Genomic DNA, 15,205 nt, shown 5'->3' on the forward strand with positions numbered 1-15,205 from the left:
ATCCATTCCCTTGCTCGAACCCTTAGCTTTACATATTACCTTCTTTTTCCCTTTTCAGGATGGCCACCAAGAAAGGTAAAGAGAAAGCTACTCCCAAACCACTAGCAAGGAAAGGAACAAAAAGGACACTAACGACAAAGCCATCTTCAACAGTGGTAAAGCCCTCAACAAAACGAATCAAGAGGATCATCAAGGTCGATGAAAAAGAGAAAGCTTTTCCAGCAAAGGACACTGCGCGGTTCACTAACCGCTACTGTGAGCAGATGTTCCCTATCCTGGCATAGAGGAATTATAACAATGAGTACCTTCTCGTCCTCCTGACCAACATTGTTGAATTTGTTGAGCCCCGCATTGAGTGAAGACAATGGGAATTCCTACAGAGACAGCCACGGCAGGTTAACCTTTCATGGGTAGTTGAATTCTACTCTAATTTTCACATGCCAACCATGCAGTCTGTCTATGTCTGTCAGAAGCAAGTCCCTATAATAGAAGAGGCCATTCAATGAGCTTTAGATCTTTTCCCTGCTCCAGAAGGATTGGACGCATTCCAAGAAGCCTCACTCAAGCGCCAGACATACCAATTTGACTGGGACGCCGTTCTCAGAGTTATCGCACAACCTGGCAGCATATGGATCTACGGATACCATCGGTCCCGACCTAAGGGAATATTGGCTTCAGCACTCACCTTGGAGGCTCGAGTATGGGCACAGATCAGGTCCCATTATGTCTTTCCGAGCACTCATGAGTCCTCCTTCATTGCAGACATGGCTGTTTTACTCTGGTGTATCCTTACAGACCGACCTCTAAACCTACTAAGACACATTCGGCATGCTATGGGACACGTACAGATTGCGGACAACTTACCTTTCCCCGCCTTGGTTTCAGATCTAGTCTCAGCAGCCAGAGTCTCCTACAGAGCTGGGGACACTAATGCCATTGATTCCACGAGATGATCAATACGTCCCTAACGGGAAGTATATCAGACCTCCAGCAGCCACTATCAACCGGAGCATAGAACCAGCAGAAGATATCCCTTCTTCTTCCACATCACAAGCACCTTCAACAAACCAACTGCTCCATCAGATACTTGAGAGGCTAGACTGGCTTGACTGAAAAGGAAAGCAAAGAGAGCACCGTAACAAGCGCAGATTTACATACCTCAAGGAGCTACTTGTTGGTAACCACCCACCTCAAGAAGACCCAGACACCCCGGACTCCACTTCATTTACTAGCACAGGGAGCCATGACGGCCCCGATAGTGGAGATGCTGCTACCAGCCCCCCTTTGTTTCTGACTGATGGCACCGAGGACGGTGCAAAGCTTTAAGTGTAGGGAGGTCGGTCAGTACCTGACTTCCGGAGGTAATTTCTCTTCCTTAGCACCAATAAAATAGGATATTTATTTTATTTTTTTCTTCTTTTGTTAGGATAGGATAAATTGCATAGTAATAGGTTAATTGCATGCATGTTCTATTTGGTTGAAAAATTAATAAGTTTCTTTTTAAGACCATATTTTTGAAAAATTTCACTAATTTAAATCAAAAATTTTTTGTTAAAATGGTTAGAAGTTGTATTTGGAACATAGTCTAAAAAGCTAAGAACACACAACCTGAGAGATTTGAGCTTAATTACATGGTTACATTATTTAACCATAATATTTTATTCTTGTGTGTTTACTTCTCTATGATTGTAATCTTTATTTTGTTCCATCCTATATGTCCAATGTTTAATGTGTTATATGCATGCATATGATTGAGGTCATTAATTATTTTAGCTCACTTATCCCAAAATAGCCTACCCTTCCTTTCACCTTTGTTAGCCACTTTGAGCCTTTTAAATCCCATTTGTTCTATATTTTACCACATTACTAGCCTTAAACGGAAAAACAATTAAATATCCCAATTGAATCTTTGGTTAGCTTAAGATAGAAATTGTGTGTCAATTGAGTATGGGAAGATTGTGGGAACATGGGTTAATAAGGGAATATGTCATGATAAAATAATAGAAATTTGGGTACCTACTCATGTGAAACTAGAAAAATTAAAAATTCATGTGCATTGGCAATGTTATGTTTATTTTTATGCTGCAAAAAAATAAATAAATAAATAAATAAATAAATACTCAAGTAATTAAGTAATTAAATAAGGGGACAAAATTACCCCAATGCTAAGTTAAGTTAATGAAAAGATCAATGCATATGTGATACAAGTTAAGAGAAAAGTTGATGCATGAGTATGTAATACAAAAGTGGGAAAACTTTGGGTAAGTTAAGGATGCTTTAAGAAGAAAATAAGAGTGTGTATGTTAGGTAAGAGCTTAGGTTAATCAAGGATTCAATTTATAGTTCACTTAGCCATATATATACCCTCACCTTTACCTTGGTCCCATTACAACCTTGAAAAGACCTCATGATGTTTGCATTGGTACATTAAATATTTGTTGATTGGTTAGGTGAAGAACAAGGTTTAGAAAGCATGATTAGAGAAGATTAGAGTGATTACCCTATACACTAGAGAGACTAGAGTGCATATACACCACCAATGAGGGTTCAATGCTTAAATTCTATGTTCCCTACTTTCATGAGCTATCTTCTTACAAGTTTACTTGTCTTTACTGTATAGTTTGAATTAGTGAAGTTTGAGTTATTTTCGTCTTGAAGAACTTATTTATTCTAACCAAGTAGACAGAATCATATAGTTGCATTCATATACATAGATTGCATTGCATTGCATGAGTCTTACTTTTCCCTACTCATTTATTTTATCTCCTTAAGCTAAGCATGAGGACATGCTAATGTTTAAGTGTGGGGAGGTTGATAAACCACTATTTTATGGTTTATCTTGTGTTTAATTGAATGATTTCATCAAGTTTTCACCCACTTATTCATACTAATTGCATGATTTTTTAACTCCTTCCTAATGTTGTTTTATGATTGAAAACTTGCTTCCTAGAGATCTTTAATTAGTATATTTTAATTCTCCTTTATACCATTCGATGCCGTGATCCATGTGTTAAGTATTTCAGGCTTCATAGGGCAGGAATGGCTTAGAGAATAGAGAGAAAGCTTACAAAAATGGAAGGAACACAAGAAACTAAGGAGATGACCAGTGAACACCGACGCGCGCGCATGGCTCACGCGAGCGCGTGGAATGGAGAAAATCGCAGCGACGCGAGCGCGTGCCTGACGCGAACGCGTGTATTGGAGTCTGCACGAATGACGCGAACGCATGGACGACGCGTACGCCTAAAAAGGAAAATCGCTGAATGACGCGAACGCGTGGACGACGCGTACGCGTGACCTGCACGATCTGCAGAAATAGCAGAAAATGCTGGGGTGATTTCGGGCCGCGTTTTGACCCAGTTTTCGGCCCAGAAACACAGAATAGAGCTAGAAAACAAGCAGAGACTCAACACACACGCATAGACGGAGAGACACATTCATTCATATTAGGATTACTTTTAGTTTTAGATCTGAATCTAGAGAGAGAATTACTCTTCCTCTAGTTTCTCTTTACATTCCTAGTTATTGCTTTTGCTTTTGGATATTGAAGAGTCATTACCTCCGTTGAAGACATTATTCTAGTTTATTTATTTTGTCCCTTATTCTTCCATATCCTTATTTACTTTATCTAGAGTTCTAATTGGATTATTTTCATGGATTATTGATAAAGAGGATTACTTTTATTTTTAATTAATTTTCAGTCTCTATTTTATTTGAATTAATTTATTATGTCTTCTTATATTTTTCTGAGTATTATATTTATGTCAATGGAGTAGATTTCCCAAACTTGACATGGGGGTTGATTAAAAGGAGACACTTGAGTTGGAAGGCTTAAGTGCTGATTAAATTGGAAGTTGTTGGCTAGTTCTGTATTTACTAACGCTAGACCTTTCCAAGGGAGAGGACTAGGATTTGCGAATAAGGATTAGCTCAATCACTTGACTTTCCTTTATTTAGTAAGGGTTAACTAAGTGAAAACAATAACCTTTTTGATACTACACTTAAAAGATCCCAACAAGGATAGAACTTCCAATTAATCATTCCCCCAAGTCAAGGATTTTTATTAGAATATTAATAATCATTCTTAGTTTTATTGCTTTAATTTATAATTATTTAATTGCTCATTATTCAAACTCAAACTCTCTTGAAAATTCCTGATTAATAAGTTAGCACCCTTTCCTGCAACTCGTTGGGAGACGACCTGTGACTCATACTCCCAGCATTTTTATTTTTAAATTTCGTGACAACTTTTCTAAATTGACAAGGCGGATCTTAGCTGATTAAGAACTATACTCTCAACGCATTCTCTATATTGATTTCTTAATTAGCCGACTTCTGCCTGCACGTCAGTTACCATAGATAAATCTCAAAAGTGAAAGTATATTGTCATATGCCATTGTAGTAAATGTGCCATACACTATATTTTTTTTGCGACATTCTTCAATCAAAGCATCAATGAAGGTTGTATCCATTTCATCGGTCCATCTTAGGGTATCCCGGCTAGTGGCCTCACTTTGGCATGATGCTTTCTTTGTTATTAACACCTGTCAATCTACAAAATAAGTGGATAGAAACAACATACCATAATCTTAAATCAAATTATTTGTAAACTATCTTATCAGTTATTCAACAAATAAAGATTCAATACACTCCATAAGTACAACATGTGACAAGTTGATTCAATAATTGCACACCAAAATCAATAAACAGAATATAATAATACATCAAGAGGTAACATGAATTTAATAATAACACATCAAAGTTAAAATATCAACTCAGCATACACATAATACAACTAAAAACTTTATTTGCAAAATTTTTTAAATGAGTGATCAGAGCCCTAGTTGATAGTCAGCCCACATTTGAACAGCTATTTAATCCCTTAACATGGCTCTCCACCTATAGTCTTCATCTTGTTCATGTCGAACTATTTCATCCTCTTCTGGATTATTTTCTTGTAGTTCTCGGTCAACTTGAGCTATGAGATGTGGATCAGGATCTACATCCATTAAAATGTTATGTAATATGCAACAAGCTAGCACAATTTCAGTCATAGTTTCAAAGTCATAATGTGGTTCAGTGCCACTTGTGATTATTGCAAATCTTTTCTTCAAAACTCCAAATGACCTTTCGATAACATTTCTCAATGAAGCATGACGAAGATTAAATAATTTCTTTTTATTTTCTGGGTCACGTCTTGCATACTCTTTTAAGTGATACTTTACACTTCGATATGGGGTAATTAATCCATGCTTCAGCATGAATCCAGCATCTCCAAGGTAAAATTTTCCTACAGAATCCATCATTTAAAATGATTAATTTAGTATAAATACACAAACTACTAATCTTTACCTACTAATGAGACAATGATGTTTTATGTATATGCTAACCTCGTGGAAGTTTAAGATTATCATCCCTCAATAATGCATTTTTAATAACTTTTGAGTCAGATGTTGTTCCTTCCCAACCCGTTAATACATAAGTGAACTTCATATCAAAATCACATGCAACTAATACATTTTGTGTCGGCCACTCTTTTCTCCCTTAAAATTTGGGTTGATCTGCTATTGGTACTTTGACACGAAAATGTGTTCCATCTACAGCTCCAATACGGTCCTAAATAATAGTCCATTATTTAATAAAATAACATGAAATTGTATATATCAATCAAAATTATTTATTCCTATAATTGTACATGTCCATACCTTAAAATAAGGATAAAATCTATGATTGTGAAGGATCGCTGGAGAAATAATGGATGCAGATGGTTGTCGAAGAAATTCATCTTCTAGTAAAATAATTGCCCATAACATAGCATGGAAGTAGCGGCTAACAGTTTCTCCAGACCGGTGGTAGAAAAAAGAAACGGTTCTAATTTTCACATTATGAGCTATTATATACAAGAACCTAGCAACTTGCTCCTCTATTGTAACATGTTTTGTATCTCTCACTTGACATGTTACTCTTAATTTCTCACACAATTGAAAAAATGCATCAGGGTCCATGCGTATGATATCACAACACCTATGAGTTTTCCTTAATTGTTGCATTAAAGTAGCTCGAATTTGTTCTCGCCCAACCATTTTATGGGAGATGAATTTGTCAACTCACGTAGACATCAATCTCAATAAATATAACATGTACACGATGTAACATATCAGTGTTATTGTGCATAATTTCTGTCGTCTTTTTCAATCCTCCTTCAAAACTGTTAATATATGTTCTTGGTTTTCAAGGGTTAACATATTTTCCTGATTATCAACCCCAAACTTAAAGGAAGGGTTTAGTGGAAAATCACAATTAAAGATGTCTTTCATATTGGCGACCAAAAAACGTTCTTCATGATCAGCCTTATCCATTTAACAAGCACTTTGTAGTTTTAAATGTACATATCGTAGATTTACGGCACCAACAAAAAGAAAAAAAATGTAGCATCATAAGTTAAGCATAAGCAATGCAATTAAATAACTATTATTTATATATAGAGTAAAGTATTATTTTTGTCCCCAACGTTTGGGGTAAGTCTTATATTTGTCCCTAACGTTTCATTCGTCCTATTTACATCCCCAACGTTTGAAAACTGATTCAATGTTACCCTCCCGTTAAATTGACTGACGGAACACTAACGGAGATGCTTACGTGGCTAACTTTGTCCACTGTGGCAAATGTTTTTCCTAGTGACCGTTACTGAGAAAGAAAAAAAATAAATATTTATTTAAATGGGGGAACCCTAATTTGAGAATGCAACTCTTGTCCCCTTCTTCTTCTCACCATCGCCGACTCTGCACTGGTCGTTGGTGAGTCCATGGCTTCGCAGGCCTCCCAGGCGGCGCCTAGTTGGAGTGCTTCGTATCGAAACAGCAGCCAAGGGAGGCGACGGAGAACAACTTGTTACTGTGGGGAGAGGCTAGTACTTGTGACTTCATCAACGGCAGAGAATCCCGGAAGGAGGTTTTGGGGCTGTGTTAACTATGGGGTAAGTAGAAAACGTAATTGTTGGGGTTTAGCTGTTACCTGGTTATCTGATTTGAATTTTTTTTTTTTGTTTTGGCCTAGATTGGAGAAGAGTGTGGGTACTTTGTATGGGCAGAGTCTGAGAAGGAGCAAGAAGTTGCACGATTGAAAAGGAAAATCACAGGCTTGAAGGGTAAAGTTACAACACTTGAGAGGATGTTGACAATGGCGGTAGCAGTAGCTCTGGTTGGATGGACATGTGCTATGATTTTATTGTGAAAATTTGTCACTGACAAGAAATGGGAGGTTTTTTCTGCATTAAGGTTGCAAAACATAGGTGGTAGTGTAGGCTTCTTGGCAATATCTTGTCTGTATTTTGGAGTATGGGTGTAGGAATTGGGTTGGATGAAATGTAAGATGTTGATTGAATGATTTTGAATGAAAATTCATTGTTACCCAATTTTATCTGTTCAGTTTACATTGTCATGGAACATCATTGAAGTAACTATTTGCAACCTTGATTAAATGAATCATTGACATGGGAATAACATCAAATATTTGCCTCAACATTAGGCCTATATAGGCGATAGTCATACAAGTTAACCAACATAGATGTCATGTAGATATCCAAAAACTGGAAATATAAGTCAACCTAGATGATAAACATTGTTTTTGAAGTAGCAGCACCTCCAGATACAAAAAGTGAAACCAACAACCATAGTTTCTAACAGAAAACAAAATGCAAAATACAAAAGGTATCACAAGTGATATAAGTTCACAAGTGACCATAAATCACTCCAAATTCTTCCATGCTCTTGGTGGAGTCCTGGCCATGAACCTAAGGGTGGACTGGCTGACCCTCTTCACTGGAGTGGACAGAACCCTTGCAGTGGTTGGGGCTGGTGCAGAAGCAGTTTGTGAATGATCCACTTTAGCCCTTTTCACTGTAGCTTGTGATTGCTGGGAGCTGACACCTGAGTTTCTCTTTGGGTGTGAGGGTGATTTGTTGTTGCTTCCCTTCTGATTCCTATTTCCACTTTCACTAGCCTTACTAGAAGGTGTCTTGGCGGAGAGTCTCACACTTTTTCTGACCCCTCTCTATGACCTCCGCTTTGAAGCAGAATTACCAGCAGTCTCAACCTATACACAAGACAGAGCAACAATTAATTGAGATAAGAAAATGAAGACATCAGTAAGCACAACAACAAATAATATATGACATATACTTACAGCAGGAGATGGAGTGACTTTGCGCTTCTTTGGACAACTCCTTTTGTTATGACCAGAGCACAAACAATAAGAACACTTTTGTTGCTGTCCTTCACGAGACAGGCCAGTCCTACTTGATTGCTCATCAGCAGCTCGTGTCCTCTTCTTCTTTGGCCTCCCAATGGGTTTTCTATAAGTGGGAGGCAACACATCCTCCATTTGTGTTCTGTCCCAAAGGTTTGGTCCATTAACAGGGAACACAACATGTTGGTAGCAGGAGATGTATGCAGCCTTCTTATAGTAGCCAGATACATAGGTATCAACGTTGAAGCACATTTTCCTTATACAAGTCATCGCATGTGCACAGGGAATCCCAGACAGTTGGAACTTCCTACACGAGCACTCTTGATTCCTAAGATCCACCACAAATTTTTCCTTCCCCCCTGGATGCTAACCACCTCATATGTATCACGTCCAGCATACACACTAACCCAGTTCCCACTTAGTTCTGCCTGTTTTTCTACTTTAATTCTAATCCGTGGTAACACATCTCTATTGTAAGGCATTATCCTATCCCTATTGTCAGCACAACGTTTCATTATATAAACACGAATATCCTCTAGCATAGTCACTATTGGCTTCTCCCTAGCCTCAACCAGAACAGAGTTAAACACTTCACACATACTGTTAACTAAAGTGTCACACCTAGGTCTACACACAAACCTGTGACGACACCAGTACTTTGTCGGTATCTCCATTAGATAGTTGTATGCCCCTTGATCCACCTTCTGTATCTCACCCATCCTCCTTTCCCATTCTTGATAATAGGTAGCCTTGGTAGCATTCCACATTATTAGCTTCAACTGGATCCCTGGATATCTCTTCTTGAAATTTGCATACAGGTGTCTAACACAAAACCTATGGTCAACCCCAGGCAGAAGCTCCTCAAAAGTTGGCACTAAACCTATTGCATCCACAAAATAAATGAGTGTGCATTATTCAATGTATGCTACAACAGTTGTATAGTAAGGGGTAGAGAAAAGAATAGTACCTTCTGTTGGTCAGACATGAAGGTGCAGGTCCTAATCTTGTCAACTCACAGATCATCACACAGAAGCTGGAGAAACCATGTCCATGAGTCCTTGGTTTCAGCTTCGACAACTGCGTATGCTATCGGTAGGATTTGATCGTTTGGGTCCCAACCCATTGTAGTTAGGAGCCAGCCTCCATAGGGTGTCTTCAGGAAGCAGCCGTCCAGCCCAATCATCGGCTTACATGCCATGAAACTCCTCCTACAAGCATCTAACATCACATATACCCTCTCAAATCTGGGTCTTAAATCTACCCCTGGCACTGGTCGTTCAGAAGCAAACTCCGAGGCCTTTGGACTTTCAAATGCACGGAAGACCCTAGGTTAGTCTTCAGCAACTCATGGCAGTAGTCATACAACCTTCTATACTGCTCTATGTATGTCTCCTGCAACTCATCCAGAGCAAACTGTCTGACCCTAGAAGCCTTAGACTTGGTCAACTCCACATTCCACTTTGTGTAGGCTTTCCTCATTAGTGTGGTTAACTTAATCTTTGGGTTCTCAGCAATTTTATTCAGAAAAACTTTACTCAGCCACTTGGCATGCATGATACCAATCTTCAACTCCCTGGAGTAGTTGTGCTTGTTATTGCAACTCTTCAACTGCCAACTTCGCTCATGTTTCATCTTTTCACAGTATGCATACCACTCACAACCCTCCACACACTCCACTTTAACCCTCCTCAGATCCACCTTAGAGAACCTAAGACCTCTTCCACTACTGACAGCATATGCAGTCACACAGTCTTTGAACTCCTCCCTTGACACATACAAGGTTCCCACTTCCCACTTGTATTCACTCATGTTCTTCAAGGGCCTGTGAATCGGAAACCTCTTTCCCATGTCCTCTTTATCATCACTCAACGGAATATCTAGAAAATCCTCACTATTATAGCCTACATCCTCATCCCCAAATCCTCCTACAATTTTTTTCTTACCAACAGTTGGTGTAGCTGGCTGTGAAGATTGACCCTGGGACTGACTAGGTATAGACTTTTTTTGCCCCTCTTCCGTGATGTTCACATCAACTAATCCTTCAGCTCCCTCCCTATCATCATCACTGTCACCAAAGCCAAGGCTTTCATCTGATGCATTCCTAGCAATTGATTCAGAGCTCCATGAACTTTCACTCCCCCTAGGTTCATAGTCATCATCATCAGTGGTCTCACTCCCCTCATCCTCTTCTTCAACAGCATCATTGGGCCCAACCTCATCCTTTTCAGTGGGCCCATCAGTAGCTAGTATTGACCCAAGCCCAACACCAGGGCCTTCATACACAACAATTGGGCCAGGCCCAGCCTGAACACTTCCTTCAGCAGGAGCAGTAATTTGCCCAGGTTGCACATCTTCTCCCACTTCACTTGTCTTGTGAACAACATAAACCTCAACCATATCATCTCTCACCCCAATTCTTGCCATATCCATGGCATCTTTATCATTTTTTAGCATGGTCAATTCGTCCTCTAACCTAGCATTCACAGCTTTATACCACATCGCAGCGATATCCTTCTTCAAATATCCCTGTATACTAACTATCTCATACACCTCAATCAAACTCCATTTATCGTCATTACAGAAGTCTACAATGGATGTCTCCCCACCCAAATACCTAACAGCACCTCCTTCAAGCCGAAACCTCCCCTGGTGATAAATTTTTACACTAAAGTCACTCATCTCTTCCGCTACGTTTCCTATTACAAGTTTCAAACATTATAAAACCACGGTGATCAGTGTGAAGGCCAGAAAGTCTAAATCAAAATATTGCCTTACATCAACAGCCTCAAACCCTAACAGCAACAACATAACAATGACAGAACCTTATGTATACTCATCTTTACTTGCATGACCTATTCACATCAAACGAAAATCAAACATAGATTCAACATACCTTTTCACTCTGTCTCGTTTCCGAGTTCCTGGTACCACCAACACGGGGCAATGCTATTCTCTGTAGGGAATATAGACCACACCAGCACGCTTCAATCGGTCTTCTTCCTTAGTATTCAAGGGCAAAGAACATGCGATCACAAGTCGATAGGGTTTACGGAGTGTGGGTGGAATGCGAAGTGTTACGTTTTTTGTTGCTCTCCTCTGTTTGCAAGCATTTTGTATGCTTAAAGGAAACATTACGCGCGAAGAAAAACTCGCGTCAATACACACGAGTGGGGTTACCAACGTGTCTGGTCCACGTAAGCATCTCCATTAGTGTTCCGTCAGTCAATTTAATGGGAGGGTAACATTGAATTAGTTTTCAAACGTTGGGGACGTAAATAGGACGAATGAAACGTTAGGGACAAATATAAGACTTACCCCAAACGTTGGGGACAAAAATAATACTTTACTCTTATATATATGACCTCCTAATCAAAGAATATAATTAATTGTAAAAGAATCTTAACCAATTGACAAATAACTATTTTTTATAACTTTCGAACAAATTTAAACATATACTGCATATGAAAGGAAAAAAACAAAAAAATAAAAAAATAAAGCAACTAATAGGTGTTAATGTGGTTTTGGGTTTAAGTTTACATAAAAAAAATTATGGATATATAGAAAAGAGTATTTTAGAAAAAAATTATTGAACACTATAAAAGAGAATTTTCTTTATATATAATGACTATTCACATAAAGATAGTAATTAATTTCTTTATGTTATATCATAAATTAATTTAATCAAATATTTAAAATTACTTAACGATTTTTAGCTGTCCTTTTTATATAAAAAAATATTTTAATCATCTTCATCACCTATCCCATAATCTATGTGAGAATTACTTATGAATTTTGTGTACAAATAAATAAAATAGCTGAATAGTTATAAAAGTGTAGATTATGGAGCAAGTTTGCGAACAAACACCGTGGACCAAGTTTACTTTGTGTGTGTCCTGCGAAGTCAATTAGTTTACCTTAACCAAGTTTACTTTACGGGTTATATTTTCAATTAGAGCATTTTATCAAACAGTTTACAGACATAAAAGTTAACAAACTAATAAATCAAACTAAAATGTAATCTCTGTCCATATACTTCAAAATTGAATCACAAACACACAGATCCATCAATATATAGAGTGAAATATGAAATAAGAGCAACATAAAAAATTATCTATAGTCTATACACATGTCAATTCTCCCAATTCTGATTAACTTACGAATAAGTAAATTTGCATTTTTTTAATTGGAGCATTTGATCAAACAGTTTACATATATGAAAGTTAACAAACTAATAAATCAAACCAAAATGTAATCTCTGTCCATATACTTCAAAATTGAATCACAAACACAGATCCATCAATATATAGCGTGAAATGTGAAATAAGAGTAACATAAAAAACTTATCGTCCATAGTCTATACACTTGTCAATTCTTCCAACTCTGATTAACTTATGAATCAGTAGGTTTGCATTTTTTTCATTGGAGTATTTTATCAAATAGTTTACAGACATAAAAATTAACAAACTAATAAATCAAACCAAAATGTAATATCTGTCCATATACTTCAAAATTGAATCACAAACACACAGATCCATAAATCTATAGAGTGAAATGTGAAATAAGAGCAACATAGAAAACTTACCTAATTTCACTAGTAGATGCAAGACAATGTAACCAGACTAGTTGAGCAGTGGTGGAGGAATGGACCGTTGGTAACAGCTACAGTGGTTGATAGTGTTGGAAGTGGGTAGCATGAATGGCTGAATCCCAGGTTGAAGAAGAGTCTTGGAAGAAAGGAGAAGGGTAGGATTTGGAATTATGGAGTGGAATAATTTTTCCTTCTGTTTTCTCGCCTAAGTTGGGGAGAAAATTTTTTGGTGGGTCCCTTTCACTTTTTGTCACTGTTGTATATTTCCCTTGACATTTTCTTTCGAAACCAAACAGGTGAAACTTCACATTTCCCTCCTATATCTTTCCGTCCGTGTTGAATCCCTCCTATTTTCCATCTAAATAAACACAGTGTAAGTTATTCCACGGTAGATCTAAATTCTAGTTAAGGGGTTAAAATGCTTTTATTTTTTCATAGTTTGCCATTGGCTAATAGGTTGCTGTATACAAAAGACAAGATTCGAACCCACGATACTTATTTAAGTTGACTAATTAACTAACCATAAACAAACCCAAATTGGTTTGAAATGTGAGTTTAATTTGATGCACTGACAGTGTAAAATATTTTACGCATTCGTGCAATCACATCCGTTCTTTTGGATGATGATTCACGCGGTCACTATAAAAGATAGTTATTTTTACGATGTGGCGTTATGTAATTAGATAGACGTGTAAAAGTAAAACTACTTTACACTACAGTCTACAGTGCATCAAAATTAAGTTCTTTTTTTTTGGTCTTACGTTCTTTGTACATAAGCCAAATTATAGTTTGTATTTTGAAGGACTAGATTCAAGATCCTTTGATGCCTTGTTGGTCCAAATTTCAGCAACGATCCCAATCGAATTCGCCAACAAAATGGATTTTCCTTTTCCGGACCCTCTCCGACTCCAAACGAGCTGGGAAAATCTTAGTAATTAATTAATGAGTAAAAGACAAATAGGTCTCTGACCTTTTTAAACGCGGACATTTTCGTCCCTCAGGATTGAAAAATACATTTAAATCCCTCACCTTATAAAACGCGTGACAATTATAGCCCTCCATCGAGTTGGGGCTCAAAATGGCAACGGAGAATGCTGACTTGGAGGGGTGGAGAGTGAGCTGTCCATTTTGGTTGATGATGTGGATGGGGAACAAATTGTTAATGGACAAATTGGTCTTTAGTCTTCAAAATGACGCCATTACCTGGAATGAGCCCTATTTGATCGAAATGCATCGACGAAGCCATGGCCATTGATGGTGCGATCGTCCATGACGAGTGAAGGGACTTTTTCATGCACAAGACCTAGAGGGAGATCTTCATGCACAAGACCTGGAGGGAGATCTTCATGCGTTGTGCCAGGGGGATTTGAGCGAGATGGGGTTGCGCCAAAGTGCTCCTGCAGCGTATATGCCATTCTGTATAAGTCAAGAACAACAACTAACCCTAACAGAATGTTTCTCAGGTGTCCATTCTTCAAGGTAATTTACTATTTTGGCAACAGTTGGATGAGACTGTAATGTGTCTAATTGGGTGATTTTTTAAAAATTTGCTCCAGGCTAAAGAACGTCACTGTCGGTTCGTTGTCTTACTTGATGAACACCTGAAAAAAATCAGGGCCATAGAGTCTGAAGCATTTGGTCCTGTGGATGATGCTAAGGGAATAGAAGTTGAAGAACAGCTGTTTCGAAGGCAAGAATTGGAAAAAAATGGAGAATTTGGAGAGGAAGCTGTTATCTATGTCTCTAATGTGCATGTCTTTGAACCGGTTAATGAATTTCTTCCACATGTGCATTACATAGTTTTGATGATGTGCTCTCGGCATTACCTCCTTTAAGGCTAGTAGCAGGCCCTACATAGAATATAATGATGCAAACACATAATATTGTCAAACCAGTCCAGAGTCATGCAATATGCTAACCAATGATTACTAGCCTAATCTACCCAAAGAAACAGTGTAAAAGTCTGACCTTTTGCTGGTCGGACATAAAGTTCCAACCCTAAAAACACAGGGAGGGACTGTGGAATAGGCTTCACATCAACTCTTGCTGTCGACCCGGGGTTACTCTTAATTATCTCCATGCTGTAGTCCCTGAGCTTCCCATACTGTTCTTTTTCATTTTCCATTATCCTCTCTTTAGCCTCTTTCACTGCTCTGTAAACCATCTTCGGATGCACCACCAGGTTAAACTCTTCTCTAAGAAAGTCAATTGCCTCATTAGTTGTCATATGAGGTTGACTTGCCATTCTTTTTCCACTTTCTTACTGATCCACTGTTGATCAGCATCATTACTACCCAAGTCTCTTGCACATGTATGCTCTGACTTGTAAGTCTTTGCCTGGAAGCATAAAAGTGTCTTGTGGTAGGATAG

At 38.1% G+C, this 15,205-nt stretch overlaps 1 protein-coding gene and 2 pseudogenes across 1 annotated transcript; all 3 read right to left on the minus strand.

The window, feature by feature from the left end:
- Positions 1–4,874: 4,874 nt before the first annotated feature.
- LOC148546627 (uncharacterized) lies at positions 4,875–6,005 on the minus strand. Its single transcript, XM_088499272.1, has 4 exons — positions 5,706–6,005; positions 5,575–5,616; positions 5,391–5,487; positions 4,875–5,290 (listed from the first exon to the last, which is right to left on the minus strand). The coding sequence occupies exons 1-4, from the start codon at positions 6,003–6,005 to the stop codon at positions 4,875–4,877; spliced, it is 855 nt and encodes a 284-aa protein (XP_088355398.1).
- Positions 6,006–7,504: 1,499 nt separating this feature from the next.
- LOC148546628 (uncharacterized) lies at positions 7,505–8,789 on the minus strand (annotated as a pseudogene).
- Positions 8,790–9,121: 332 nt separating this feature from the next.
- On the minus strand, positions 9,122–14,999 carry LOC148546629 (uncharacterized; annotated as a pseudogene).
- Positions 15,000–15,205: the final 206 nt, after the last annotated feature.

Source organism: Arachis ipaensis, chromosome B9 (genome assembly GCF_059453495.1).
Source record: "Arachis ipaensis isolate K30076 ecotype BB chromosome B9, ASM5945349v1, whole genome shotgun sequence".
NCBI classification, from domain to species: domain Eukaryota; kingdom Viridiplantae; phylum Streptophyta; class Magnoliopsida; order Fabales; family Fabaceae; genus Arachis; species Arachis ipaensis.